The 24,682-nt window shown below is 41.7% G+C and overlaps 1 protein-coding gene across 2 annotated transcripts; it reads left to right on the forward strand.

Moving 5' to 3' along the window:
• On the forward strand, window positions 1-24,682 carry PPP2CB (protein phosphatase 2, catalytic subunit, beta isozyme). Of its 2 annotated transcripts, XM_011977721.1 has the most exons (7): window positions 1-224; window positions 2,015-2,188; window positions 5,467-5,556; window positions 5,665-5,826; window positions 8,205-8,323; window positions 13,174-13,270; window positions 24,292-24,682. In XM_011977721.1, the coding sequence occupies exons 1-6, from the start codon at window positions 108-110 to the stop codon at window positions 13,244-13,246; spliced, it is 735 nt and encodes a 244-aa protein (XP_011833111.1). In that variant the 5' UTR covers window positions 1-107; the 3' UTR covers window positions 13,247-13,270; window positions 24,292-24,682. The 2 variants fall into 2 exon arrangements, with proteins under 2 accessions (XP_011833111.1, XP_011833110.1); XM_011977720.1 differs by lacking the exon at window positions 24,292-24,682 and having other exon boundaries at window positions 13,174-13,868.

The raw sequence follows: 24,682 nt of genomic DNA on the forward strand, positions 1-24,682 counted from the left end.
CACTTTTCTAACAGGCAAAGGAAATTTTAACAAAAGAATCAAATGTGCAAGAGGTTCGTTGCCCTGTTACTGTCTGTGGAGATGTGCATGGTCAATTTCATGATCTTATGGAACTCTTTAGAATTGGTGGAAAATCACCAGATACAAACTACTTATTCATGGGTGACTATGTAGACAGAGGATATTATTCAGTGGAGACTGTGACTCTTCTTGTAGCATTAAAGGTATGATTACTGAAATTCAATTTTTTTTTCCAAGACTTAAACCAGGCAAAAAGCTCAGAATGACAGTATTGCATATCATCTGTTTTATGGTCTTTCAGTTTATAGCCCCTTAAAATAATAATTGGTTTTACATCTTTTTAAAGGAGAGATGAAAAGGATAACTTCTGTATATTCCTTGTAAATGTATCATTCTCTTGAATAGCTGAAGTCTTGGAATCATATTTGACTTTATCACTTATCCGTCATATTGACTCAATAAACAAGTCTTTTTAAATCCTTGCTTTGAAAAGTCTGTTCCTGTCTCTTTCTATTTTTACCACACCATTTATCACTTCACAATTCGATTGTTGCAATAGCTTGGTAACTAATATTTCTGCCTCCAAGATCTGATCCCCCCAAATCCACCTGGCATATGCTGGCCGATGAAATCTCTTTTATTTAACAATGTTTTATTGTTACTTCCTGTTGATTGCCTGTTGCCTATAGAAACAAACTCAAACTCCTTGCCTGGCCTTTTATAGTCTAGTCTGAATTTTTGCCTGCCGGCAGTTGGTAGCATGAACTCTGGCTCAAATCAAAGTTTCTTCTTCATCAGTGCTCTGGACTCTGTGTATTTCCATATTCGATTTCCCCCACGAGGTTACTCTGTCCCTGATTTCTTACCTTTCTGCCAAGACTCAGCTCAGGTCTCACTTCTTTCATGTAACCTTCAACCATTTTAGCCTTATTCCTTCTACTTTAAATTACTATGAGGAAACTTATTCTCCCAGCCCTTATTTATGCTGCAAAAGTGGCTTACTGCCTTGTATTACTTACTTTACATATCTCCTTACTGAGGTTAGTCCCTCAGCAGCAGAAGCCATATATTACACAGTCATGGGTCACTTAACTATAGGCATACATTCTGAGAAATGTGCCATTAGGTGATTTTGTCATCTTTGGAACTTACACAAACCTAGGTGGTATAGCCTACTGCACACGAAGGCTATGTGGTATAGTCTCTTGCTCCAGCCAACATCATACATGTGATCTGTTGTTAACAAAAACGTTGCCCAGCACATGACTGTACTTGTGTAGACCTGGCATCTGGCTTTCTAGCACCAAACTTACATTAGACACATAATGGATGCTTAGTAAAATCTGTATAAACTGAAGTATATTCTTGCAGCTTTTTGCGTAATTTGCAGAATCCAATGCTTTTTCATATTTCTTATCAGACACATTGCTAACTAAATAGTCGCTTATGTTTTTGTTTTGTAATAAAAAGGAAACTATTAATACATTTGAATTCTTGCCCAGTTTTGTCAAGGGCCTGTTTTTGTGTTATTATTGGCAAATCCGATCTTCCTGTGGGAAATAAAAATGGAAAAGGGAAGAAGTTAATCTGTAGAGTAGTTGGTCTCAGCTTCAAACCTGTGATTTGCACTACTCACAGTAAGAAGTCATAGTGTTCTAGAAAGATTTAGGAAAATAATAGTAATTTGATGATGAAAAAGATAATAGAAACAAAGTATCAGATACAAGTCTATTATAGTAATATAAGTATTAGTCAAAGGTTCTGATGAGGGTGGTCAAAACATGAAAAAGGCTGATTATAATAAACATGTCAAATGTTAACCAGTAATACCTGGTTATGAATAAGCAAGATTTTTTATTTCGAAAATGAAATTAACATTTAATATACTGGTGGCCAAAAGCGCCGTGTTTAACAATGGGTCAGAGACTAATGTACTTCACATGACACTAGTAAAAATGGGATTTTACTATGGGTTTTACTCCATTTCTTCCAGGTGCGTTATCCAGAACGCATTACAATATTGAGAGGAAATCACGAAAGCCGACAAATTACCCAAGTATATGGCTTTTACGATGAATGTCTGCGAAAGTATGGGAATGCCAACGTTTGGAAATATTTTACAGATCTCTTTGATTATCTTCCACTTACAGCTTTAGTAGATGGACAGGTATGTATGTGTGTGCTCACATCTTGGGAGGAGGGGAGGTAAATGAAGGCAAAGATGGACTATTGGTAAGCTAGGGTCTAGATTCATATGACCTGTGTTTCTGCATCTCCTTGGCCTTTTCCTCCTTCCCTTATACTTAAAATTTCAAAGCAGGGAAGTGGGTAAGTTTCACGTACATTTGGACCAGCAAATTTTCCTGTTCTCAGATATGTATGTAAATCTTTTGACCAAAGAATACGCTGTGCTTTTTAAGATATCGATAAACATTATAAATAAATGCTTAAGACACTGATGTGTAGTACTAGTAAAGCAAGATGTTATTTAAAACTATCTTTGCGTATACACACAGTTTTTGCTGGTTACCATGAATAACTTTGCATTTCTATTTTCATGGTAATTGCAAATGTTATATTGTGTATTACACCTTCTTCCCTGAGAAGTGAATGCTTGGCTGGGCACAGTAGCTAGTACTTTGGGATGCCAAGGCAGGAGGATCGCTTGAGTTCAGGGGTTCAAGACCAGCCTGGGCAATGTAGTGAGACCCTGTCTCTACAAAAAAAATTTAAAAATTAGCTAGGCATAGTGGCGCATGCTTGTGGTTCTAGCTACTCAAGAAGCTAGAGGTGAGAGGATCTCTTGAGCCCAGGAAGTTAAGGTTGCAGTGAGCCGTGATCACAGCACTGTGCTCCAGCCTGGGCAGCAGCAAAACTCCCATCTCAAAGAACAAAAAAAGAAAATAGAAGCAAATGCTATTTCTGCAGTGCAGACAGATCATGAAACATTCAAAAGTATAAGAAGAAATTATGCAAATTTCCTATTTCAATTTCTAGAGATAATCACTGAAAGCATGAACTGATTTAAATTTAAATATAAAACAAAGGCTGGGCAAGGTGGCTCATACCTATAATCCCAGCACTTTGGGAGGCCAAGGTGGGTAGATCACCTGAGGTTGGGAGTTCAAGACCAGCCTGGCCAAATGGTGAAACCCATCTCTACTAAAAATACAAAAATTAGCCAGGGATGGTAGTGCATGCCTGTAGTCCCAGCTACTTGAGAGGCTGAGGCAGGAGAATCACTTGAACCTGAGAAAGACAGAGGTGACAGTGAACCGAGATCGTATCACAGCACTCCAGCTTGGGTGACAAAGTGAGACTCCATCTCAAAAAATAAAATAAATATAAATATAAAACATATAATAAAACTCCATAATTCTTAAATTATAAAAGCCCAGAGTTGTCAAGAATGTGATGAATTCTCTCTTAGAGTGCTTGTGGGAATATAATTTGGTTATAACTTTCTCTGTGTAATCCTGACAGTCTTTTTTTCTCAGCTGTGATTTTGGACACTGCCATGATTAATTTGAAAGGACAATACTTTGCCTGGACTTGTTAAAAGAAAATGTGAATTTAAAAGATGTTAAATTTTAATTAAAGTTGTTTTTAATTGTTTTGAAGCACACAGTCCTCAATAATAAAATTGCTGGACAGAATGATTTTTAAAAGACAGTCTATCAGTTTTAATGAAGTATCTGGTTTTTTAAATGGGTGCGTTAGTAGAGCTTTTATATTTTTTTTCCTTCCTCCTTCCTTCCTCTCTTTCTGAAAAGTTACTAGAAAAGAAATAATAGTGGACAATACTGATCTAGAAGAAAAGAGGGAAGGCACATAAAACACTAGGAATGAAGTAAGGCATAATTATAACTGTGCAGGAGCTTGTGTATCACAAGAACAGGTGCAGCTTTAGTGCACTAAATTTAAAAAGTTGAATGAAGCTTACTATATTAAAATACCGGTTATTAAAATTGGCTTGCAGAAGTTCGTCCAATATAAGTAAACTGCCAATAGCAACCAGGTATAAATAGTTTTATAGGCTAATTCTACCACACCTTTAAGGAACATATAATTTCTGTGTTCTAGAACTTGGGAAAAGATGGAGAGTTCAAAACTGACACCATATGCCTAGTATAACCTCAATGCCAAACCAGATGTGGCATGCACAGAAAAATAAAATCAGACCAAAATCATTTGGAAAAAAAATTCCTATATTTGTGATTCAAAACTCAGTTATTTTATAAAATAATAATATTAAGTGGATAAAGAAATACTGGTTGTACTATCAGCTAAACATTAGAAACCTTCTCATCAGGCCAGGTGAGGTAGCTTACGCCTGTAATCCCAGCACTTTGGGATGCCAGGGCGGATGGATCACCTGAGGTCGGGAGTTCAAGACCAGCCTGACCAACATGGAGAAATTCCGTCTCTACTAAAAATACAAAGCCAGGCATGGTGGCACATGCCTGTAAACCCAGCTACTCGGGAGGGTCAGGCAGGAGAATCACTTGAACCCGGAAGGTGGAGGTTGCGGTGAGCCGAGATCATGCCATTGCACTGGGCAACAAGAGCAAAACTCCGTCTCAAAAAAAAAAAATCAAAATCAGAAAGAAAATGCTTGTTAAAACTTATATTATTCTCTCTGATTCAGAATACCTAGAGCATGGATTTGAAACTAGGTAGTTTACAAAAAACAAAACAGAAACATTTGTATTACTCCATTTTATTTTAGAAGTCCTGGCCAATGCACTAAGCAATAAAAAGAATTAAAAGGTGTAAACATTGAGAAGAAAAACCAAAGATATTTTTGCAGATGACTTGATCATGTACTTAGAAAATATGAAAGAACTGAAAATTTATTGTAGCCAGTAACAGGAATTTGCTGTAAGAGGAACAAAAAATTGTGTATATCAGCAATAACCAACAGAAGCTGTAATGACAACTGGGTACAGTGGCATGCACCTGTAATCGCAGCTTCTCAGGAGGTTGAGGCGGGAGGATTGCTTGGGCCCAGGAGTTCATGGCTGCATTGCATAGTGTTCATGGCTGCATTGCATAGTGATCATGCCTGTGAATAGCCACCTCACTCCATCCTCAGCAACACAGCAAGACTCCATCTCTACAGAAAGAAAAGAAAGGAGGGAAGGAGGAAGGGAGAAAAAAAAAAAAGAAATTTAATGGTAGGTCCCAAGGATGGAGATACCATTGGCCAGAGAAAAGGAAGGGAGGAACGGTGGGAGGGAGGGAAAAAAAAAAAAAGAAATTTAATGATGGGTCCCCAAGGTTGGGGATACCATTGACCAGAGAAGGGGTAAAAAAAAAAAGATGAACAAAATGTGTTTAAATGTTGGCATTATTTGGACTGACACTTTTAACCATTATTTACTCTTTGTTAACTGTTAGCAGTTAGTAAAACAAATACATTCTCTTTTGTTAATTCATGAACAGATATTCTGCCTCCATGGTGGCCTCTCTCCATCCATAGACACACTGGATCATATAAGAGCCCTGGATCGCTTACAGGAAGTTCCACATGAGGTAACCTTAGTTTAAAAAAGAAGAAGAAAAGAAAATATAACCACATTTTGAGGACGATAAAGTATGACTGATAATAATTTGTAACATGTACTTATTTTTCTTGGTCAGGGCCCAATGTGTGATCTGTTATGGTCAGATCCAGATGATCGTGGTGGATGGGGTATTTCACCACGTGGTGCTGGCTACACATTTGGACAAGACATTTCTGAAACCTTTAACCACGCCAATGGTCTCACACTGGTTTCTCGTGCGCACCAGCTTGTAATGGAGGTATGTACTTTCCTTACAGAATGATCTTTATTTCAGATTAGCATATACTTCTGTAATAAGGCATTTTGACTTAACTAAGAAACACTCCTCACCATTTATTACCTAGGTGAAAAGAGGAAAAACTTGCTGGTTTTAGCAAGTAGGGAAAGCACTAGTAGACCGGAGCAGAATTATAACTCATTTTTGAAATTGAGACTTAGAAAAAAGTTACAAAAATAGTACCCCAGAATTCCTTGTATGAGTCATTCAAATTCCTGACTGTAAATGTTTTACTATATTTGCTTTATCATTTTGTGTCTCCCTTCCTCTTCACCCCCCACACTTTCTTCTGAACCATTTGAATATCTATTGCAGACAAATACTCCTTTACTACCAACTTTCTATGTGTATTTTGTAAAATTAAGGACACGCTATCACATAACCACCGTATAGTTACCACAGTTGGGAAATTTGTGTTCATATAGTACTATTATTTAATATGAACACTTTATTCAAATTTTACTAATTGTCTCACTAATGTCTTTTATAGCAAAATTTAATTTTGTGCATACTGTATGTGCATAATCTAATCCAAAGATTAGGTTGTGTTCATCCGATTTTCTTTGTTTTCCACATTCTTGACATTTTGGAAGAGTAGGAGCATTTTATCTTACAGAAATATCCCTCAGTTGGGGTTTGATGTTTTCCTTGCAGTTAGGGATTCACTGTATGCATTTTTGGCAGTCATGCCGTGGAAAGATGGTGTGTCCTCCTCCGTGCATTTTATCAAGTGGTCCTAAAATCTGCTTGTCTCAATGCTGGTGGTGGCAACTTTAATCACTTAGTTAAGATGATGTCTGCCAGATTTCTCCACTATAATGTTAACTGTTTTACAACTACTAAGGGAATATAAACAACATAATAATCCCTCCAGACCAGTAGGGAGTGGCTTGAAGACGTTAGAGAAAACTTCACCAGCCCAGTAGAGACAAGGGAGCATGATAAAAAAAAACCACAAATTTATATAGAAAAAATAAATTTAATTATATCAGTGATTATAAGAAACAGACTAAAATTTTAGCCTGAGACTCTTAGATTGGATAAATAATCAAAATGTAGCTGTTATTTGGGATGTACCTAAAACATAAATGACTGGCTGGACAAAGTGGCTCATGCCTGTAATCCCAGCACTTTGGGAGGCTGAGGTGGGAGGATCTCTTGAGTCCTGGAGTTTCAGACCACCTTGGGCACCATAGTGAGACCTCATCTCTATAAAAAAAAAAAGTCAAAAAATTAGCTGGGCATAGTGGCATATGTCTATTGTCCCAGCTACTCGGGAGGCTGAGGTGAGAGGATCACTTGAAGCCAGGAGGTTGAGGCTGCAGTGAGCTGTGATCATACCACTGCACTCCAGCCTGGGCAAAAGAGTGAGACCTTCTCTCAAAAAAAAGAGGGGGAAAAAAAAAAAAAGACACTACAAACTAGAGGTAAGAGTTGAGAAATGGTATATTGGTATATCAAGTAATCAAAATATCAAAAATATAGCTAATAGGCTGGCGCGGTGGCTCGTGCCTGTGTTCCCAGCACTTTGGGAGACTGAGGCAGGCGGATTGCTGGAGCTCAGGAGTTCAAGACCAGCCTGGGCAACATAGTGAGATCCCGTCTCTCCTAAAATACAAAAAAATAGACTGGTGTGGTGGCGTGCACCTGTTGTCCCAGCTACTCAGGGGGCTGAGGCAGGAGAATTGCTTGAACCCAGGAGGCGGAGGTTGCAGTGAGCCTAGATCATGTTACTGCACTCCAGCCTGAGCAACACGTGTGTGTGTGTGTGTGTGTGTGTGTATGTGTATACATATACACATACATGTATATACATACACACACGTAACACTAATTAGCATGTATATATATATACACACTATATCTAATACTAATTATAGCCAATAATATGAATGAGATAGGCTCAAATAAAAGGTGTTGTTAGAAATAAAGAGGTTATTGATGTCCCAGTTCTCTAGGAAGAAAGTATTCTAAATTTGTATTTACATAGTCATAGCTTCAAAATATATAAAGAATAATTGGCATAATTCATGAGGGAAAATTGAGAGATTTATTAGGATTGTGGGAGAAATTCAGTACACATCCTTGCCAAGATTTCAAGCGTAGTTAAGGCAAAACAACAATTAGCGAGCTGCGTTTAACAGAACCCTAGGCCCACGAATTGCACAGGGTTCTGTACAGGTAAACAAACTATCAAAGATGGCAACCTTATAAAGTAATATAGACGACTACATTTCCACAGAGAGTGCCTGTAGTTTTTGAGTTTAGTTTTTTTTTAATGTATCTGTGTCAAAATCATAATATTATAATGAAATATTGAATTTGTTTTTATCCTGCAGGGATACAATTGGTGTCATGATCGGAATGTGGTTACTATTTTCAGTGCACCCAATTACTGTTACCGTTGTGGGAACCAGGCTGCTATCATGGAATTAGATGACACTTTAAAATATTCCTTGTGAGTAACTGTAAATTTTAATTGTATATACTTACTTTCAGAAGGAAAATTTTAAATGTTAAAAATAGAAGTAGAAGATTTGTGTTTCTGAAATGGTGGGATGAGGAGTATAGCAAAGCGCCTACCCAGCAAAAACCACCATTAGCTGGAGAACATTACTTTTAAAAAATAATTTTTCAAAGCTTTTGGAAATTCTCCTAAGGGCATACAGCAGATGGAGAAACAGTTAATTCAAGAAAACCTACTAAATCTCAATAATAGCCGTTGTCTGTGGCATTTGAGCTATGACTTGCTCCCTCCAACTCCTTCCAGATCCCATTCACAGAAACGACTACAGGCGCTGTAGTCTGGGTTGGTATAGTCAGGAGGCCAAGGGATTCCCCCTCTTTACCAGCTCCCAGGGTTGGGACTGTGGTTTCACTCGCAGAGGTCAGATGCCAGCATATCTCACCTCTCCTAGTCTGGAGTTACAGAAGCTCTACTCTTGGTGGATGCAGTCAAGCAGGCTGAGGCCCCCTTCCCTGTCCCAGCTCCTGGGGCAGAAGCTCTGCTCCAAGCATGCATAGCAGATGAGAATGCTGGGTTTCCCAATGCTCTTACCCCAGCACCTGCTTGTAAACCAGGTGGTATCACTGAGCCCGCACTGGCACAGAAGTTCTGCAGGAGGAAAGGCAGGTCACAGAAATTCCTCAGTTCTTCCTCAGTGGACTTACCTTACTTAGGTGATGGAGAATTCCAAATCTTGAGTGCTTTGTGGAAAACAGTGGATGTCATGATGGAGACCAATTAAGAGGGCTGTAATAGCTCCCATGATACTAGGAGCAACATACAAAAGAGCAGAGCAATAGATTGTTCAACAAATAGCACCAGGGAAAAAGCCAAGAAGAGCCCTTCTGGGATCACAGTCAGCCCTGGGGGACAAGGCTGTGCACATGCACCAGCCATACCCACTCAGGAGCAGTCAGAGTAGGATGTGGGGTATTCAGATAATGTTTTCAGGCCACACATAGATTGTACTGAGTTGAATACTGTCCCCCCCCACCCGCAAATAATTCATGTCCACCCAGAACCTCAAAATGTGATGTTATTTGGAAATAGGATCTTTGCAGATATAATTATTACAGATGAAATTGTATTGGATTAGGGTGGGCCTAAATCCAATTCAAACGGGATTTTAGTAAGAGGAAAAGAAACACACACACAGGAGAATGCTGTGTGAAGCCAGAGATTTGAGTGATTCATCTACCAGCCAAGGATTGCCAGAGCCATCAGAAGCTAGGGAGAGGCTAGGAAGGATTTTTTCTAGAGTCTTCAGAGAGAGTGTGGTTCTGCCAGCACCTTGGTTTCAGACATGTAACCTCCAGAACTCTGAGAGGATAAATCCCTGTTGTATAAGCTGTACAGTTTGGTAATTTGTTACGGCAGCCCCAGGAAACAAATAAGTGGATTGATCAACAAATGGTGTAACCGTCACTGGTATATGAGGCTTAAACACAACCTCTAATCATTGACTGAACATTCAGTTACTCTGACCCAGGAGCACCTCCTAGGAAGTCAGGCTTTAAAATAAAATCACACTCATCCCTGACAGTCTGGCAGAATATGTGCATGCCCTCTCTGGACTGAGTGAAGAATGAAGAGCCAACTATTAGTCCCTGACTGAATGGGAAGCTAAAATGTAAACTCCTTCAGCTTTGATAGCAATCTGCAAGTCACATAACATTTCCGGTGGTCATTAGGGTGGGCTTTAAGATCTTAACTGGCCAAGGGGGCTTAAGTCCAATCTTTGATCAGTAAGTGGCTTATGCCTACCCAGAGACAGCCTCTCAGTAGCCAGGCTGTGAAAGATTAAAAGAAGTAAAAACAGCCAGGCATGGTGACTCATGCCTGTATCCAGCACTTTGGGAGGCTGAGGTGGGCAGATCACCTGAGGTTGGGAGTTTGAGACCAGCCTGACCAACATGGAGAAACCCAGTCTCTACTAAAAATTAGCTGGGCGTGGTGGCGCATGCCTGTAATCCCAGCTACTTGGGAGGCTGAGGCAGGAGAATCGCCTGAACCTGGGAGGCGGCGGTTGGAGGTTGTGGTGAGCTGAGATCATGCCACTGCACTCCAGCCTGGGCAACAAGAGCAAAACTCCGTCTCAAAAAAAAAAAAAAGTAAAAACATCTGAGCAGAGCCACAGGGGCTGCACACTATGGGGGAAGTAGACTTTACAGTTAGTTCAGCTAAGTCACTAAACAAAAATAATAAACCACCAAAAACACAAGATCAGTCCCCAGGGACATGAATTCCAGAGTTACTGCAATATATTATCTATAATGTCCAATTTTTCAACCACAGATTATAAGACATGGAAAGAACAAGAGAGTGTGACCTCTACACAAGAAAAAGCTAAGCAACAGAAACTGTTTCTCTTGGATAGAACAAGTAGGCAGGAGATGAAGGCAGTAGAAGACTTGAGCAACACTGTAAACTGACTGTATACCTCATGTCTATAAAACAACACCCAACAACAGCAGAATACATTCTTCTCAAGTAAACATGAAACATAGTCATATGCTAGACTATAAAACATGCCTCAGGCAATTTAAGAAGATTGGATTCTTACAAAGTATATTCTCTAAACACAAGGAAATGAAATTAGACATCATCAGCATGGCTCGATGTTGTGGCTCACGCCAGTACTATCCCAACACTTTGGGAGGCCAAAGTAGGAGAATCACTTGAGGCCAGCCTGGGCAACATAGGGAGACCCCGTCTCTACAGAAAAATTTAAAAATTAGCCAGGTATGGTGCCAAGCACCTGTAGTCTCAGCTGTGTGGGAGGCTGAGGTGGAGGATCACTTGAGCCCAGTTGATCAAGGCTGCAGTGAGCTGTGATCACGGCACTGCACTACAGCCTGGGCAACAGAGCAAGACCCCTGTCTCAGAAAGAAAAAAAAAGGTGGTTTAAAATCAGTAACCTGTGTTTATACTTGAGGACCTAGAAAAAGCAGAGTAAACTAAACCTGATGTAAACTTATGAAACGAGGTTTAGAGTGGAAATAAACAGTAGAAAATCATTAGAGAAAAAATCAACAAAACCCAAAGTTGATTCTTTGAAAGGCCTTAACTAGACTGGCAAGAAAAAAAGGAGTAAAGACTCAATTACCAAATCACTAGAGACCTTACTTAAATAAAAAGGATTATAAAGGAATATAATAAATAACTATATGCCAGCAAATTCAGTTACTTCGATAAAATGGACAGATTCCTAGAAAGAAACTACTGAAACTGACTCAAAGAATATGAAATCTGAATGACCTTTCAAATGTGAAAATATTGAGCCAGCATGGTGACTCACACCTGTAAATCTCAGCTGTGGGAGGCCAAGCTGAGAGGATTGCTTAAGACGAGGAGTTTGAGAACAGCCTGGACAACATAGCAGGACCTTGTCCCTATTTAATTTAAAAGAATATAAATAAATGAGTGAAAAAATTAAAGCTCCCCACAAATAAAAGGCCAGGCCCAATTGGCTTCACTGATGAAGTCCACCAAATGTTTAAAAAAGGAATTGGCCAGATGCGGTGGCTCTAACCAGTAATCCCAGCACTTTGGGAAGCCAAGGCAGGCAGATTGAGCCCAGGATTCAAGATCAGCCTGGGTAAAACCCTGTATCTATAAAGAATACAAAAATTAACTTGGTGTGGTGGCTCAGCCTATAGTCTCAGCTACTCAGGAAGCTGAGGTGGGAGGATCACCTGAGCCCAGAGGCTAAGGCTGCAGTGAGCCATGATCACACCACTGTACTCCAGCCTGGGCAACAGAGTGAGACCCTGTCTCAAAAATAAAAAGGAGTTAATGCCAATCCTTCACAAACACTTCCAAAAAACAGAAGAGGAGGACTACTCCATTCATTCTGTCATGCCTGCATTATTATCCTTGATACCAAAAGTAGACAAAGGCAAAAAAACACAGACCAGCATTGTTACGAATACAGATATAAAATTTTTCAACATACATACCAGCAACCTGGATCTAGCAATATATAAAAAGATTATACATCATGAGCAAGTGGGATTTATCCCAGCAATGCTAGGTTGGTTCAAAACATGAAAATCAATATAATAAACCATATTAATATTAAGGGCTTAAAAACCTGATCATCTCAATAGAGGCACAAAAATAATTGGAAAAACCCACCAGCGTTTCATACCAGAAACACTCAAGAAAATAGTGATGTTAGGCCGGGTGCAGAGGCTCATGCCTGTAATCCCAGCACTTTGGGAGGCCGAGGCAGGTGGATCATGAGCGGTCAGGAGTTTGAGACCAGCCTGGCCAACATGGTGAAACCCTGTCTCTACTAAAAATACAAAAATTAGCTGGGCGTGGTGGCGGGCGCTTGTAATCTCAGCTACTCAGAGGGCAAGAAGAATCACTTGAACCTGGGAGGCAGAGGTTACAGTGAGCGGAGACCACACGCCACTGCACTCCAACCTGTGCGACAGAGTAAGACTCCTCAAAAAAAAAAAATATTATTATTAAATAATATTAAACAATTGTTTAAACTTAATATTACTTAATCTTTAATTGGTTAAACTTTTAAATAATAATAATATTTAGAAGTTGTTATGCCAGGCACCAGACCAGACATTCTGTCTTCTCAAAATTTTCACCATAGCCCTATGAAGCAGTTAGTTGGAATGGGAGCATCTGCAGTGATTTGCCCATGGCCATTCCAGCCATAAGTGATGTGGTCATGGTGGGAAAGCAGGACTGCTCTTTCTACTACAGTGTCTTGTTCTTTATTCATTTGTTTGCTTTGCAAAGTCAAATCCTTTATTTGCTTCCTTTTTTGCCATTTACAGCCTTCAGTTTGACCCAGCGCCTCGTCGTGGCGAGCCTCATGTTACACGGCGCACCCCAGACTACTTCCTATAAATTTCTCCTGGGAAACCTGCCTTTGTATGTGGAAGTATACCTGGCTTTTTAAAATATATGTATTTAAAAGCAAAAAGCAACAGTAATCTATGTGTTTCTGTAACAAATTGGGATCTGTCTTGGCATTAAACCACATCATGGACCAAATGTGCCATACTAATGATGAGCATTTAGCACAATTTGAGACTGAAATTTAGTACACTATGTTCTAGATAGGTCAGTCTAACAGTTTGCCTGCTGTATTTATAGTAACCATTTTCCTCTGGACTGTTCAAGCAAAAAAGGTAACTAACTGCTTCATCTCCTTTTGCGCTTACTTGGAAATTTTAGTTATAGTGTTTAACTGGCATGGAATAATAGAGTTGGAGTTTTATTTTTAAGAAAAATTCACAAGCTAACATCCACTAATCCATTACCCTTTATTTTATTGAAATGTATAATTAACTTAACTGAAGAAAAGGTTCTTGGGAGTATGTTGTCATAACATTTAAAGAGATTTCCTTTCATTTAAACTAAATTACTGTTTTATGTTGATCTGCATATTTCTGTATATTTGTCATGGCAGTGCTTGCATCCTATTTGGTGTACTCAGCAAATAAACTTTTCATTTTAAACAAAAACATTCATTTATTGTGTTGTGCATTAAATGAAAACTTTTTTTTTTTAAGACCAGATCTTTCTCTGTCATCCAGGCTGGAATGCACTGGCACAGTCATAGCTCACTTCAACCTTGAACTCCTGAGCCTAAGCCATCCTCCTCCCTCAGCCTCCTGAGTAGCTGGGACTACAGTCAACATACCACCACACCCAGCTAATTTTTAAAATATTTTGTAGAGACGGGGTCTTGCAATGTTGCCCGGTTTGGTCTCGAACTCCTGGCCTCAAGTGGCCCTCCCAGAGTGTTGAGATTACAGACATGTGCCGTCACACCTGGCCCGCTATCTTGAAACAACATAAAATCTTTCAAAGCAGGGCAGTGGGACATGGCTATAGTCCCAGCTACTCAGGAGGCTGAGGTGGGAGGATAGCTTGAACCCAGGAGTTTGAGGGCAGCCTGCGCAACATAGCAAGATCTCTAAAAAATAAAAAATAGGCTGGGCATGGTGGCTCATGCCTGTAACCCCATTGCTTTGGAAGGCTGAGATGAGAGGATTGCTTGAGCTCAGGAGATTGAGTGATGCTTATACTGGGCAACATAGACTCCATCTCTATATTTTTTTAATAAATCTCTCAACTTGAAATAAACGTGTTGAGGAAATTTGATTGTAATATCCTTTGTACAGGATTGTAATATTCTTTGTTTGGAAGAAATTCAAATAGCTGATAACTTTTAGACCATAAAAAAAGCCATTCTAAAAAATTTATTAAGTAATTTATATTAATGTCACATTTTTAAGTACAATTATGGATTATATACTAAAACTAGAATATAACTGGGAAGAAACTTTCAAAAACTAAAATATATGGGGTGTATATATACATACACACACACATATTTTTTTTTTTTTTTGTGAGACAGGGTCTCACTTTGGGTTGCCCAGGCTGGAGTGCAGTGGCCCAATCACAACTCACTGCAGCCTTGACAATAAATCAGTTTTAGAATATTTTCATGATTTCAGTCTCTCTCGTGACCTGTGTTAATTTCCGTTGCCACCAACCAGCCCCAGGCAACCACTAACCTGCTTCTGTCTACAGATTTACTTCTGGCCAGCTCGTATCAGTGGAATCACATAAATAGTTTTTGTGCAGGTTTTTCCCTAGCATGTCCTGAAGTTCCTCCATGTCGTATTTAACAGTTCATTCTTTCATTCCTAAGCAGCTTGCCATGGTGTGAATATAACACATTTCTGTCTATGCATTCATCAGCTAATGTGTCCATTTGAAACATTTAGGCTATTTCCAATTTTTAGTTATTAAAGTATTGTCATGGTTGCTCAATTTGGTAAATTTACCGAGAATCTTTAAATTGTGCCCTTGAAATGGGAAAATTTTATGATTTGTGAAATATACCTCAGTGAAGCTGTCTTTAAAAAGAAAGAGACGGGCTTGGCAGGGCGCGGTGGCTCACGCCTGTAATCCCAGCACTTTGGGAGGCCGAGGCGGGCGGATCACGAGGTCAGGAGATTGAGACCATCCTGGCTAACACAGTGAAACCCCGTCTCTACTAAAAGTACAAACAATTAGCCGGGCGTGGTGGTGGGCGCCTATAGTCCCACCTACTCGGGAGGCTGAGGCAGGAGAATGGCGTGAACCCAGGAGGTGGAGCTCGCAGTGAGCTGAGATCGTGCTACTGCACTCCAGCCTGGGCGACAGAGAGACACCGTCACAAAAAAATAAGAGACGGGTTGGGCATGCTGGCTCATGCCCGTAATCCCAGCGCTTCGGGAGGCCAAGGCAAGAGGATCACTTGACCCCAGGAGTTTGAGGCCAGCATGGGCGCATAGTGAGACCCCATTTCAAAAATAATTATAAAGTTAGTTGGGTGTGGTGGCACATGCCTGTCGTCCCAGCACTAGGGATTTGAGGCTATGGTGAGCTATGATCATGCCACTGCACTCCAGCCTGGGCAACAGAGCAAGATGCTCAAAAAAAGACTTGTGCAATACCACCAGAGCAGTCTTTAGAGGGAAATTTATAACTAAATGCTTGTAACAGAACAAAAGCTGAAAAGTAATGAGCTAGGTGTTTGTTATGAAAAAGTTAACAGATTAAGAGCAAAAATTGAAAGGACAAAACCACAAACTGTTACTTGAAAAGACAAAACAAAAATTGCAAAAAAAAACATACAGAAGGCACAAATAAAAGCATGATTTTGCAAAATAAAATGTAACAAAAATCAAAAATTGAGGATAGGCTGGGCACAGTGGGTCATGTCTGTAATCCCAGCACTTTGGGAGGCTGAGGCAAGAGGATGACTTGAGCCCCAGAGTTCAAGGCCAACCTGGGGCAACATGGCAAAACCCCATTTCAAAAAATACCAAAAAATTAGCCAGGCGTGGTGGCACACACTTGTAGTCCCTGCTACTCGGGAGGTTAAGGGGAGAATCACCTAAACCTGTGGAGGGCAAGGCTGCTGTGGAGAGTCATGATCTTGCCACTGCACTCCAGCCGAGGTGAGAGTGAGACCCTGTCTCAAAAACAAAAAAACTGAGGATACTATGAATAGCATTTGCCAGTACGTTTGAAAACAAGAAGTTACAGAAGTAATTTACTAGAATATTTATCAAACTGACTCAAATATAGTCTAATTCAGTCACTATTAAGATGAAATAAGTTGAATCACACATTTACATCTTATAAAGAATACACTAGGTACCAAAGTTTATAGCAGCGTTCCATAGCCAAAAAAGGGGGAAACGAGCCAAATTCCATCAACAGATTAATGGATAAACAAATGCGGTGGCTCATGCTTGTAATTCCAGCACTTTGGGAGACCGATGGGTGAATCACTTGAGTTCAGGAGTTCGAGACCAGCCTGGTCAACATGGCGAAACCCCATCTATACTAAAAAGACAAAAATTAGCCAGGTGTGGTGGAACATGCCTGTAATCCCAGCTACTCAGGAGGCTGAGGCAGGAGAATCGCTTGAACCCAGGAGGCAGAGGTTGCAGTGAGCGGAGATCACGCCACTGTACTCTGAGGCAGGTGGATCACCTGAAGACAGGAGTTCGAGACCAGCCCGGCCAACATGGTGAAACCCCGTCTCTACCAAAAATACAAAAATTAGCTGGACGTAGTGGTGCACGCCTGTAATCCCAGCTACTTGGGAGGCTGAGGCAGGAGAATAGCTTGAATGTGGGAGGCAGAGGTTGCAGTGAGCCAAGATCACGCCATTGCACTCCAGCCTGGGCGACAGAGCGAGAATCTGTCTCCAAAAAAAAAAAAACACACAATTTAGAATCGGCTTGTTATATTTACACACACGGATAAAAGAAATTCTGCTGGGATTTGGGTATTATATTGTATTGAACCTCTATCAGTTTAGGAAGAACAGGTTATTTTCCATTATTGAGCCTTCTAGTCCATGGAGATGGTATAAAATACCTCTTTGATCAAATGCTCAATTTCTCTCAACGATGTATTATAATATTTGGTATAAATGTCTTTCCATCTAACCATAACATTTGATTTTAAAATGCTGTCATGGGTAATACCTTTCTATTTTCTGATTGTTTAATTACGATAAATTGAAATAAAAGTGATCTTTTAAAATACTTTGTTTGTTTTGAGATGGAGCCTCACTCTGTCACCCAGGCTGGAGTGCAATGGCGCGATCTCTGCTCACTGCAACCTCCTTTTTTTTTTTTTTTTTTTTTTTGAGACAGAGTCTCACTGTAGCCCATGCTGGAGTGCAGTGGCACAATCTCTGCTCACTGCAACCTCCACTTCCCAGGTTCAAGCGATTCTCCTCTGGAATAGCCAGGATTATAGACACCCACCACACGCCCAGCTAGTTTTTTGTATTTTTAGTAGAGATGGGGTTTCACCATCTTGGTCAAGCTGGTCTCTAATTCCTGACCTAAGGTCATCCACCCACCTCCGCCTCCCAAAGTGCTGGGATTACAGGCCTGAGCCACCGCACCTGGCCAAAATATTTTTTCTATCCAGTAGCTATCCTAAATGCACTTAGTTCTTATATAAGTTGAGTATCCCTTATTCAAAATGCATGGGACCAGAAGTGTTTCAGGTTTAGAATTTGTTCTGATTTTGGAATATTTGCAGATAGATACCTGATTGAACATCCCTATTCCACAAATTTGAAACGCTCCGATGCGCATTTCCTTTGAGCATCAAGTGTACCTGCTCAAAAGGTTTTGGATTTTGGAGCATTTTGTATTTCAGAGTTTTGGATTAGGGATGCTCAACCTGTATTTATCAGCAAAATTACTTTGGATTTTTTAAAATTACAAAGTCACATAGTCTGTGAATACAAAGCTTTTTTCTTCTTTTCTAATCTCTATGACTTTTTGTATGTTTCATATTGCTTTGATTAGGACAACTAGTATTTCATGTTAGTGGTAGGGGTTTCTGGAGGTACTTATTCCTTACCACTGTTTCTTATAGGCAGGAGTTTTTGTTGTTGTTGTTGTTTTAATTCTAATCTAATATTCTCTACTTTTTTGTTGTTGTTTTTGTTTTTGAGACAGTCTTGCTCTGCCACCCAGGCTGGAGTGCAGTGGGGGCGATCTCGGCTCACTGCAACCAACCTCCGCTTCCCAGGCTCAAGTGACTCTCATGCCTCAGCCTCCCACATAGCTGGGATTACAGTTGTGCACCACCAAGCCCAGCTAATTTTTGTTTTTCTGTTTTGCTTTGTTTTTTGTAGAGACGGGATTTTGCCATGTTGGCCAGGCTGGTCTTGAACACCTGACCTCAAGTGATCTGCCCGCCTCCCAAAGTGCTGGGATTACAGGCGTGAGCCACCACATCCGGCTAATACTTTCTACTTTTCATTTGGGGATATTTAGACTATTTAAATTTAATACAATTATTGATATTGTTAGGTTTAAGTCTGTCATCTTGCTATTCATTTTCTATTTGTCCCATTTATTTCCTCTTTTTCTGAATCTTTTGTATTAACTGAATATTTTTTATTCTATGTATCTCTTTTGTGTGGCTCATTAGCTGTACCTTTTTGTTTTGTTCCTATAGTGGCTGCTTTAGGATTTGTGGTATACATCTTTAACTTCATTCCGTCTACCATCAAGTGGCATTACACCATTTCACATAGAGTATCAGAACCTTGTAATATACATTCCTAACTTTATGCTATTGTCATAAATTTTGGTTTTATAAGCCCCATGCAATATTTCTATTACATTATCATCACTAAAATATCACTTAAAGGGATTTAGTAATAAGAAAAATGTTTATTTACTCTTATAAATCTGTGTTATTTCTAGTGTTCTTCATTGCTTTGTATAGTTTTGTATTTCCATCTGGTATAATTTTTCTTCTGCCTTAAGACTTTAACATTTTTTGTAGTGCAAGTTTGATAGTGATGAGTTTTTTCAGCTTTTGTATGTCTTTAAAAGTATTTCTTTCATGTTCATTTGGGAAAGATCATTTTACTAGGTATAGGCTGAGCACAGTGGCTCATACCTGTAATCCAAACATCTTGGGAGGCAGAGGCAGGCAGATCACTTGAGGCCAGGAGTTCAAGACCAGCCAGGCCAACATGGTGAAAACCTGTCTCTACTAAAAATATAAAAATTAGCTGGGCATGTTGGCCTGCGCCTGTAATCCCAGCTACTGGGAGGCTGAGGCACAAGAATCACTTGAACCCAGGAGGCGGAGGTTGCAGTGGACTGAGATCACACCACCGCACCCCAGCCTGGGAAACTCTTGTCTCAAAAAAAAAAAAGAAATTTTTTTAAAGATTATTTTACTAGGTATCGAATTCTATCATTACCCATGGAATCACAGCCCCTTAGTCTGCAATTCCACTAATTTAAGTTTGACTGCTGTCACCTTGTGCTTAGGTGCTGGGTTTTTCTCAGGCGCTCCTGCTCCCCATTCAGCAATCCTTGCATGCCTGCATCCGAGGGAGGTCCGTCTCCATGCTCTCACCCCCTCCCCAGCTGGAGACTGCTGCTGTGTATCACTCAGTACTGGGCTCATGGCAGGAGCAGGTGAGGTTCTCTGTTGTCCCAATTCACCTCAATCTTGAGCTGGCTGTTTGTGCTTTGGTTTCTTTGGTTTTTTGGGTTTTTTAATCTTTTGAGACGGAGTCTTGCTCTGTCGCCCAGTCTGGAGTGCAGTGGCGCAATCTTGGCTCGCTGCAACCTCTGCCTCCTGGGTTCAAGCGATTCTCCTGCCTCAGCCTCCTGAGTAGCTGGGATGACAGGCACACACCACCATGCCTAGATAATTTTTGTGTTTTTAGTAGAGACAGGGTTTCACCATGTTGGCCAGGCTGGTCACGAACTCCTGAATTTAGGTGATCCGCCTGCCTCAACCTCCCGGAAGTGCTGGGATTACAGGCATGAGCCACCGCACCCAGCCTGTGTCTTTGGTTTTCAAGGTGAGGTTTTCTGAGCATTCTTGCTCCTTCTACCTGTGGCCGCCAGACTTCTCCTTGTGTCCGTGGTTGGTGTAGGCTGGGAGTTTTCGGCCCCATTCCTAACAAGAGTAGACATCTGTTTGATATCTGTATCCACTCTTCCCTCCAAGGTAGAGAATTTTTGCCTCGACTTTCTGCCGGCAGCAATAATCTTTGCTTGAGTCCTGGGAGAAGCAGATGCGTTTTGTTTTGGTTTTGTTTTGTTTTGTCTGCCTCTGTTCCTTTTCCAGAGACAATAGATCTGCCAGTGCCTGGCAGGCCATAGTACTTGCTGTACTTTCCCCAGCAGGTTAAGACCTTGGCTTGGTAGGAGAGAAGGGTCTGCGGAAGCCAGTGGAGTTTTGTGCTTGTTCCCCTACAGCCACCAGTCACCTCCTTGTTTGCTCTAAGATTGGCTTTCTCTGGTCTCCTGCCCTGTCTCACTCCTCCTGAATACCTACTGAAGGGTGATGAGGAAGAACTTTCTAGAGAATGGGCACTCCGTTTGTGTCTGAAGCCCCCAGCCAGGACTGGCTTCATGGCATGGGACCTGTGCAGGGCCCCGCACTTAGAAGGCTTCAGGTTTAGGTTTACTACATTGCTGTTGCCATCTTGAACTTCTTCACTTTTGAGTAAGCGTTCCCACATTTTCATTTTGCACTAAGGCCCACAAATTAAATAGCCCATCTGGTTCCAAACTGATGCATTAGCCCACACGTGACCTTTACAAACATCAAAATCTTAGCTTGTATAGCAGCTGCCTTTTCTCCCATGTTTTGCCAAAGGGAAGACAGTTTCTGTGTCCCGTCTCTCCTTGGAGAGGGTTATCTCTTTTTGGAATTCAGTTTACATAATTGCTTTGCAGCCTCAGCTCACTGTGGGCTCAAAAATGTTATGATTTTGTGTATCATCCAGCTGTTTCTTTTTCTTCTCCTTTTTTTCTTGAGACAAGGTCTCAGTATATTGCTGCGGCTAGTCTTGAACTCCTAGGCTCAAGTGATCCCCCGACCTCAACCTCCCAAGTAGCTGGGACCACAGGCATGCACCATGCACCCAGCTAGATCCAGCTGTTTCTTGTTGCTAGGGTGAGAGCAGCATTCTTTACAGATCTCTGTGTCCTAAGTGGAAGTCTAAATAAGCCCTGTGATTTAGAGCTTGTTATTTTTAGAATGTCAATTTCAGCTAGCAGAGCAATTACCTGACTAAAGCCTGTTCCCTCCCTTTAAAGGGAGATTTCACACGTTTTAATTTAAATCTTTCCTTCAGAAAAAGGTCACTTTATTTTCTTTTATCCCTACAACAAAACACCCCTTAGTGTCACTGTCACAATAGAACAACCTAGAATGACTTTATTATTGTCTTGTGATAATAGCTACTGTATAATTAAGCTCAAATGAGCAGAGCTCCCATATCAATCCATGATAGTGAGGAAGAGAGTTTACAAAGTGAAATACAGAGATGAAGAGTAATAAAATGAGGGGAAATTCTCTAAGACCATGTAGGGTGGTGGCCCACGCCTGTTATCTTGGCACTTTGGGAGGCCGAGGCAGGAGGATCACCTGAGTACAGAAGTTGGAGACCAGCCTGGGCAACATAGTGAGACCCGATCTCTACAAAAATAAAAAATAATTAGCTGGGCATGGTAGCACGCACCTGTGGTCAGTCCTCAGATACTCAGGAGGCTGAAGCAGGAGGATCAATTTAGCCCAGGAGGTCGAGGCTCCAGTGAGCCTGGGCAACACAGTGAGACCCTATCTCTACAAAAATATTTTAAAATAGTTGGGCATTGGTACTCTGAGGTTTTGTAATTAAAAAAAAAAAAAAGCTAAAGATAAAAAATGAAAAATAAGTAAAATAAAAATTAGCCAGGCATGGGAGGCAGATCAGCAGCAGTGGAGGGTCCTGGGTGGTGCAGCCTGCACCATTGTGGGGTTGCTCCCGAGGGCCACACCTCGTGGGGGCGCTGGGGTTGCTGGTAACGTCATCGGGAGCACTGTCCCAAGGCCCTTCCCCTCCTGGTCTCAGCCTCCTCCACCTCTCCTGGGCCGTTGGGTTTTGTCGTGTTGGAAACAAGGTCTGAACTGAGGCCAGTTAACTAAGATCAAGGTACAAACTAAGATCAAGGTACAAGGCCTGTTTTGCAAGGAACGGCAATATGCCCCCTTCAAAGATGACCGCTGGCCGCAGGACTAAGCTTGGCAATAAGATGTGAGTGGAAGCTCCCAAAGCTCTCTAAAGAGGCCTCCTCGGCCGGGCGCGGTGGCTCAAGCCTGTAATCCCAGCACTTTGGGAGGCCGAGACGGGCGGATCACGAGGTCAGGAGATCTCCTGGCTAACCCGGTGAAACCCCGTCTCTACTAAAAAATACAAAAAACTAGCCGGGCGAGGTGGCGGGCGCCTGTAGTCCCAGCTACTCGGGAGGCTGAGGCAGGAGAATGGCGTGAACCCGGGAGGCGGAGCTTGCAGTGAGCTGAGATCCGGCCACTGCATTCCAGCCTGGGCGGCAGAGCGAGACTCCGAATCAAAAAAAAAAAAAAAAAAAAAAGAGGCCTCCTCTTCTCTGATTCTTGGAGTGTGGACAGGATAGCTGGAATCCTAGCATCCAGTGTTGAATACCAGGTGACAGTGAAGATGAAAGCCATGAACTGAGATAATGTCCCTATAAACTTTTTGTTTGGTTTTTTGTTTGTTTTGAGATGGAGTCTCACTCTGTCACCCAGGCTGGAGTGCAGTGGTGCAACGTCAGCTCACTGCAACCTCCACCTCCCGAATTCAAGCGATTCCGGTGTCTCAGCCTCCCAAGTAGCTGGGATTACAGGTGCCAGCCACCATGCCTGACTGTTTGTGTTTGTGTTTTTTTTAGTAGAGATGGGGTTTCCCCATGTTAACCAGCCTGATCTCAAACTCCCGACCTCAGGTGATCTGCCCGCCTCGGCCTCCCAAAGTGTGGGGATTACAGGCGTGAGTCACCACCCGGCTCCTGTAAGCTTTTACATGAGAGAAATCAAGTTATGTTGTGGAGGCTGAGGCAGGAGAATCACTTGAACCCGGGAGGCAGAGGGTGCAGTGAGCCGAGATCGTGCCATTGCACTCCAGCCTGGGCAACAGGGTGAGACTCCAAAAAATAAAAATAAAAATAAATAAATAAATAGCCAGGCGTGATGGCACACACCTGTGGTCCTGTGGCAGGAGAATAGAGAATTAGGATAACGGCGGTTCGGCAGGTGCAGCCAGTTCTGATAAGCAAAAGAACAGCAGGTGCAGCCAGCTCCTATAAACAGGAGAGTGGCAGGTGCAGCATATAGGCCACATCCTCCCTCCCATGATAACAAGCCGCTTCAGCCTCTGATTGACTGTGGCTGTCTCCAGTTCAGCGTCTGCTGGGTTGCAGGCCAATCCTTCATGGGGTGCTGCCAATTGGAGGCCTCTCTAGGGCACCGAGGGGTGTTGCCAGGTTCCTCGGGCTTGATAAAAATCTTAATTAAGGAGGCTCTTGAGCCGCTTGTTCGAGCTCACTCTCGCTCTGTGAATTGTCTTCAATAGGTCTGTTTTCCCTAGTCTGTTCTTCTATTGCTTTGTCTTCCCTTGCTTCGTTCTTTCGTTACTTTGTGCGTTTTGTTCAATTCTTTGTTCAGCACGCCGAGAACCTTGACAACTCCCATCAGGTAAAAGTCCCAGCTACTCAGGAGGCTGAGGTGGGAGGATGGCTTGAGCCTGGGGAGGTTGAAGCTGCAGTGAGCTGTGATTGTACCACTGCACTTCAGCCCAGGTGACAGGCACTGTCTCAAAAAAACAACAAAAACTAAAGCTTTTTAAAGTCAGAGCTTTCTCATAGAGCACTTGACAAATTTACAAGTCAGCCTCCTTCTAATCTTCAGCCTGCTGATACTTTTCAACATTTAATCATTAAATATTATACAGAAGTAGAGAGAAAAGTATAAAATATACTCATGTACCTGTCCCTTCGATATTTTGAGATGGAGTCTTAACTCTTGTCTCCCAGGCTGGAATGCAATGGCACGATCTCGTCTCACTGCAACCTCCGCCTCCCAATTTCAACCGATTCTCCTGCCTCAGCCTCCCAAGTACCTGGGATTACAGGTGCCCGCCACCATGCCCTGCTAATTTTTGTATTTTTAGTAGAGATGTGGTTTCACCATGTTGGCCAGGCTGGTCTCGAACTCCTGACCTCAGGTGATCCACCCACCTGGGCCTCCCAAAATGTTGGGACTACAGATGTTAGCTATCATGCCCAGGCAATCCCTTAGCGTTAATATTTACTCATCTGTATCTGCACGTGCTGCCCCAGACGGTGATGATTATTACTGAGACAGGATCTCACTCTGTCACCCAGGCTGGAGCAGAGAGGTGAGATCACGGCTCACTACAACCTC

This window comes from Mandrillus leucophaeus, unplaced genomic scaffold (assembly GCF_000951045.1).
Source record: "Mandrillus leucophaeus isolate KB7577 unplaced genomic scaffold, Mleu.le_1.0 Scaffold183, whole genome shotgun sequence".
Lineage (NCBI taxonomy): Eukaryota > Metazoa > Chordata > Mammalia > Primates > Cercopithecidae > Mandrillus > Mandrillus leucophaeus.

Coding starts and splice junctions, on each gene's coding strand:
- PPP2CB (XM_011977721.1), top strand. CDS start 108: ATGGAACTCTTTAGAATTGGTGGAAAATCACCAGATACAAACTACTTA. Junction 225..2,014: donor CTCTTCTTGTAGCATTAAAG/GTATGATTACTG, acceptor CATTTCTTCCAG/GTGCGTTATCCAGAACGCAT. Junction 5,827..8,204: donor CGCACCAGCTTGTAATGGAG/GTATGTACTTTC, acceptor TTTATCCTGCAG/GGATACAATTGGTGTCATGA.